Source organism: Pseudoliparis swirei, unplaced genomic scaffold (genome assembly GCF_029220125.1).
Source record: "Pseudoliparis swirei isolate HS2019 ecotype Mariana Trench unplaced genomic scaffold, NWPU_hadal_v1 hadal_123, whole genome shotgun sequence".
NCBI classification, from domain to species: Eukaryota; Metazoa; Chordata; class Actinopteri; order Perciformes; family Liparidae; genus Pseudoliparis; species Pseudoliparis swirei.
Genome location: NW_026613359.1, coordinates 3,357 through 9,385, shown reverse-complemented (window position 1 = coordinate 9,385; position 6,029 = coordinate 3,357). Strand labels below are relative to the sequence as shown.

The following is a 6,029-nucleotide window of genomic DNA, read 5'->3' as shown; positions in this document are numbered from 1 at the left end:
ATTTAACGAGGACTATGTCCTGAAGTCGACTTATTCACGGCAGCTGGGAAAATGACTTATTATGTTCTTCTTCCCCAAAAGAGAGTAATTATTTATGCTGTTTTCTCTGTTCGGGGTCATCTTGCACGTATAATAATGGCAGATATTCAGCAATAATGAGACGAGATCACAGATATTGACCGAAGCTGTCCAGAGGCAGAACAAAAAGTTGACTGTCTCTCTTGTAATATGTCAAAGGCTATTTCTGTGCCTGTTGTGTAATCCTTCCCATTCTTCAGTCTCCTACAATGAATATTAAAGACAGCTTTAAAATTACCCTCAGTCATCTCTTCTTAATTATTGAAGTGTTAGAAAAAGATGCAAGGGGTGTTTTTTTTATGCAGCGTTTTTGCAGAGAATTGCTTATTAACAATTGTTGAAATTGGGAATGTCATCGATTCTGTGTTTATTTGCAACTGTTGACATCATTTGGCATCTAACCTGCGGCTGTAGTTCTCTCAGCCAACAAGCCTCACCACTCTTAACTGTCGCTCTGCACTTTGCACTTTAGGGATCCTGGACGTTGGAAATTGCACACTACTTTATTTGTGCCCACACGAATAACAGTTTCTGATTCTCATCATAATCTCTACTCATGAACTCAGCCCGGACAACGGCATGTTCTTCTAGGCTCTCCAGCTCTGCACCATATCAGGATTTTGTTTTTTTTGTGTAAATCACCTGCACTGAAAAATGTCCACGGAAGATTTTTAAGAAAGAAAATAAAGATTTCCTCACAATTTGGTCCCTCCATTCATATATCAGGATATGTTCAATCACAAAACTCAGCTCATCCTTCTTCCAGTGAACCTCCGTGAAGTATAAAACAACCGGCATGGAAGTGGATATCATTGTATCCGTTTAATCTCTATGTTGAGGAAGAAATCCCACGTAGGCACACATTGAAACATTCTCATATTGGCGAGGAGTCCCATTGTTTGAAGTGTAATCTACATTTTTTTCCAGCCTTGTGACCATGGTAACCTTGGCGGATTTTGGGGCGCTCTAGTCTTTTCACTGAATGACATTTTCTTCTTGGATTCATTGATTCGCTCTGGTTTGATTCGTCCTCTTCTGTCTTCCAGACACACTTGTGATAAAGGTCTGGAAAGATACTTGACCTTTAACTAAAGGTCAACAGAGGAAATGTTTCTCATATAGGAATCAATTTCAATGTCGATAAAGAAACAAAAAAATTGTCAAAATGCAAAAATCCAAACTGTGCACAGACATATCTTAGATAGACAACAAGCCAGTTTACCACAATACAAAACAAACACAATGGTGCAGCATTGGTCTGGTGATGGAGACCCAGAACAGATGGTGAAGCTGGTCTACCAGCAAGATCTGGTTCATAATTAATATTCTTGTTTAAGCCGGTTCACCAGCATCATAGTCATGCCACCAGCATTTTAAATACACAGGAAAAGGGTTTTTGTGTACTCTAAACCCTCATCCTGGAATATGTTGCGGAAGAATAACAAAATTAAAGAACTGATACCACTTACTGCTTTTAAATATAAAATTAAAGAAATGGAGGCAGGTTCCTACAAATGTCAATGTTTCTTAAATTAATTCGGTTATGTCACTGTCTCTTAACGTTGAGTTTCTTTTTACTTGTCTTGTTCTGTGTTTTTGTTTGTTTGTAACGATGTGTTTCTTATGTTGCTGCCTGTCTTGGCCAGGTCACACTCTAAAAATATTGTTTTAATCTCAATGGGACTCACCTGGTTTAAACACACATTTTTACCTGTTATTTTTCTATGCAGTTATGAAAAGCACTCTGGATCGTAATCCGTCCATTTATACAGTATATCAAGCAACTATGACTGTTGTATTCTACATATTTAGTGATGTGCTTCTTCAATGATGGGAAACTTGCAGGAGCTGGTAAAAAAACAGCATCTCTAAATATGGATCAAGCTCAACATATGCTGAATCCTACATGTCCCATAATGCAATGGCATAGCGTTCATCACTGGATGCTCATGTTTTTCAACCTTCACAGCCCATATTTGTAGTGCAGGATTTCTGTTCTTTTTTTTCAAGTGTATCTTTTTCCCCAGGATCATTTCTATGTATAGCCATATCTCATATGTCACACCTCTTTGACCATGTTTGTTAGTCGGTGCTTATACACGTTGTGTGATTGTATTTCACTGGAGTAATTGTATACATTAATAAGCGTCTTTGTGTGTTTAGAAAAGCGCTATATTAGTTTGAATTATTATTATTATTATTATTATAATAGGACACAATCATGTTTCTAGTGAATCCGATATCACATTTCAATTAATTCCAAACATATAAGTGAGTCCAACCAACTTATCTTAAAATGTAATTAAAGTGCAAAAATTAAACATTTTGTTATTTCATATATTTATTTATTTGTGGGGTGAGAAAAGCGGATTAACTTCAAGTAGCCAAGGTGATACTACTTAATTTCATATGTACATGTGGAGGTGTTATTGAGATTTATTGAACACATGAACCTCTTTTGAATGTCCTGTAGTCGTTTCAACTAAAACTACAAGGGTGACACCTAGCGTCCGTAACACGTACTGCAGGAAGTCTCACGAAGACTATCGGATGTAGTCATAGGTTGTAATACTCAACTATTTAAGGACATGGCTGCACACCTTTTTTCATCCTGTCTATAAGTGCATATGAATCACAACCCGCGTGTTTTGTTATTGGAATAAGAAGTAATAAACATTTACTGCAAAAATCGCTTCACCAAGGTAAAGAGAAAACATAACCGGACGCAGCCTTCCGGTCTCCGGTCACATGCTCCGTCAAGCTGCATCAGCTGACATCCCCCAGCTTCTCCTGTCGAGCCTCCATCGACAGATAGCGTGTCTTAAAACGACATTATTTCGTGTTCTTAGCGTTACTGGCGTCAAATTGTGGATCTGAGCCGAGGATATCTCTCCGATCCAGCGGGTTAGACGGCCCGGTAGATGCTGCTAGAGTGTATGATGAACGGACACGCTATTTTATACACGGGGATCACTGTGGCCTTCTGGAGCACCATACTAATCGTCGGTAAGATTATATTTACTCCTTTAAAAAAAAAAATCCGAATACGGTTAATTAATTAATGAATAAACCCATGTGTAACAATGACCGTGTAGCCGGTCGGTCTTTATTCGTGGCGAAGCGCGTTTTGACAGCTTGAATTTGGGACCCGACTACTTCACGGGACGAGAGGCTCCGCAGCTGTTAACCTTTTTATTTGCTAGCTACTGTCTGGAAGGGTTATAATATCGGAAGATACGGTTATTCATGCGTGTTATAACTTAATAACAAGGAGACGCAGACATGTGTTGGTGAAAATAATTCACACTTAAAAGGGAACTCAGTCGCTTCCTTAGCATTTATTGCTAACTGACGTCAGATACCCGCTCACAGCGGGATAAGCGTGCGGGGGCTTTCAACGATGGACGACAGTGTTTGTTTTGACTCGAGCCAGACTTGACGTGATGGGGTCCTGGCCCCCCTGAAGTCATTTAGTGCCTTTAACCGAGTTAACGTTAGCCGGTAGTGTAGCGGCTAAAACGGTCACGAACAGGAACTACAGCAGCTTTCACGTGAGCGCCGAGGTTATCACTTCTCTCCACGACTTTAGCGCGTGCATGTGACACTGGCGCGCACGTACCGGGGGGGGCATCATATGAAGGCAGTAGCATGCTGTGCATGTCTGTGCTGAAGGGCTGACACGCACACACACACGCATACACACACGTACACGTAGGCCAAGCTTACTGGTAGATTTGCGACTTCATATGCGTCTGATTTAATGTCTTCCTTTGTCCACAGGTCTCTGCTACACCATATTTGACCTCGGTTTCCGCTTCGACATAGCATGGTAAGCAATCTTGGAATAAAGCCACTTGGGGATCAACTGATGTTTCATTGTGGACCCAAACTGGGCACTAGTACGACGAGGCACTACATAATGCATCATAACTCAATAATCCTTCTCGTTGGTGCTCTGAGCCTTCCTTGCACAACATTCAATGTTACAATGGACTGGTCTGCATGCTGAAGACCAGTCCTCCTGTCTAGACGTCGTGCTCCTGATCAATCTGTGATGACATGGTGTCTGTTTCATGTCGGTGGCCCAGTCAATGAGCGAATGTCTGGCATCGAGTTTGCCGATGACAACATTGTGGTGTTTTTTGCGTTTAGTTTTGTTTTAAGTGGGTAATTCATCCTTTCAGGTGAAGATAGTGTGGATCATACAGATTTAGATGAAGCATGAGATGGCCTTAAGCAAGTAAAGATAACCAAACGTCTTTCCCACGTGTCAACACTTGCTTAAACCCAAAGTGTTTATATGTTGCTGCTTGTACATGTTTCCTTGCGATGTGGAGCTCATCGGCGCTTCTTCTTTGCTTCCAGGTTCCTGTTGGAGACCTCACCTTTCATGTGGGCCAATCTGGGCATTGGCTTGGCCATCTCTCTGTCTGTGGTGGGAGCAGCCTGGTGAGTACCGACAAGGAGCCCAGTTCAAAGTCAGCCGGGTGTGGTGGTACTTGAAGGTTTCAGAAAAAATGATTTCCTCTTTCTTGACACACTCCAGAAAAGTACATCATGTGGAAATGTGGAACTGGAAAACCTAAGAAGTAGCAGCGTAGGAGTCGTGTTCCTTCTTTAGTGTCCGGAATTAACTGGTGACTCATAAGCTAACGAGTTGGTTATAAAAAATGTGTTTAATGCCCTTTTATCTATTTTTTACGAGTGGCCTTAGAGGGGCACTGGCTGACTGCATAGACTCATCAGCTTCTGTTAAGAGTTGCTCTTGAACACACCATATAGACAACAGCTGAGGGAGAACTTTACAGACAAAATATAAAGACTAACTAACTTTTACACCACTAAAAAAAGCATAGCAAAAACTCATGTTTTTGGTGCTCATTTCTTATCCCCTGGAAGTTGGTTCTCTCTGGTGTTATAAATGCTGTGCTTTTTGTTTTCCAGGGGGATCTACATCACTGGCTCTAGCATCCTTGGTGGTGGAGTCAAGGCTCCACGAATCAAAACCAAGAATTTGGTTAGGTATGCTCATTCAAGAAGGGAAAAAAAAGTTGCATTCTGTCTATGTTCTCCTATTTTGTTATATTTTTATACTTTATCTTCTGTTTCTTCAACAACAATTTTTTTTTATGCAAAGCATCTGCTGTACCACTGCAATTGGTGATATTATTAAATACTCACCCATCCTGAAACTTGATGAGCTCAGCTGCATAGTTATATCTTGCTAAACACACTTAAATATTGCTGCTAAATGAAGCTAGTTGAAATATTTCTTTTAATATTAGGAATGAACATCAATACATCTGTAAATACCCCTCCAATGAGAACTGCAGCTTTGTAGTGACTTGTGGGAACAAGCTGCCAATGTTAAAGGCAAACACTTCTCTTACTTCCTGTTTTTTCTATTTTGATGTCTCCCTTTAGCATCATCTTCTGTGAAGCAGTGGCGATCTACGGCATTATCATGGCCATTGTAATCAGCAACATGGCAGAGGTAGGCATTCAGCATTTTTTTTGTCCATAATCAAGAACATTGTGCAGTTATCCAGGTTGCACTGGCAAAAATGAAAGCATTATAGATATGGGACAGAAAGCTTGCTCTAAAGAAAAACTCTTTCATCCTCTAGAACTTCAGTGGAACAACCCCTGAGACCATCGGGGCCAGAAACTACCAAGCTGGTAAGAAAAGCCCCATGAAGCTGCTGAACGCCAGACGAAAGAAAAATATTCTTTCCAAACAATGTCAACAACATAAAACGGCACCCGATATTCACTAAATATGACACAACTTGTTGTATTCAAAGTAAATATTGAATTACTCTTTAACCCGGAAAAATAATATTTTTTAAATGTAATTGGTAGCAGGTTAAATGTTTAGAGAAAAACATAAATATCAAGAAATAAAAAGAAAATCAAGAAATTAAATTATGAGAAATGCTTCATAGAAAAAC

The 6,029-nt window shown here is 40.1% G+C and overlaps 1 protein-coding gene across 1 annotated transcript in view; it reads left to right on the top strand.

Annotated features, from left to right (window-relative positions):
* The first annotated feature begins 2,851 nt into the window (after positions 1-2,851).
* Positions 2,852-6,029, top strand: part of atp6v0b (ATPase H+ transporting V0 subunit b) — a 5,788-nt gene continuing 2,610 nt past the window's right edge. The window contains exons 1-6 of the mRNA XM_056411126.1: positions 2,852-3,084; positions 3,859-3,907; positions 4,444-4,527; positions 5,023-5,100; positions 5,503-5,572; positions 5,706-5,757. Of these exons, the coding sequence (XP_056267101.1) occupies positions 3,000-3,084; positions 3,859-3,907; positions 4,444-4,527; positions 5,023-5,100; positions 5,503-5,572; positions 5,706-5,757 (418 nt within the window). The 5' untranslated portion in view covers positions 2,852-2,999. The remainder of the gene's footprint in view (positions 3,085-3,858; positions 3,908-4,443; positions 4,528-5,022; positions 5,101-5,502; positions 5,573-5,705; positions 5,758-6,029) is intronic.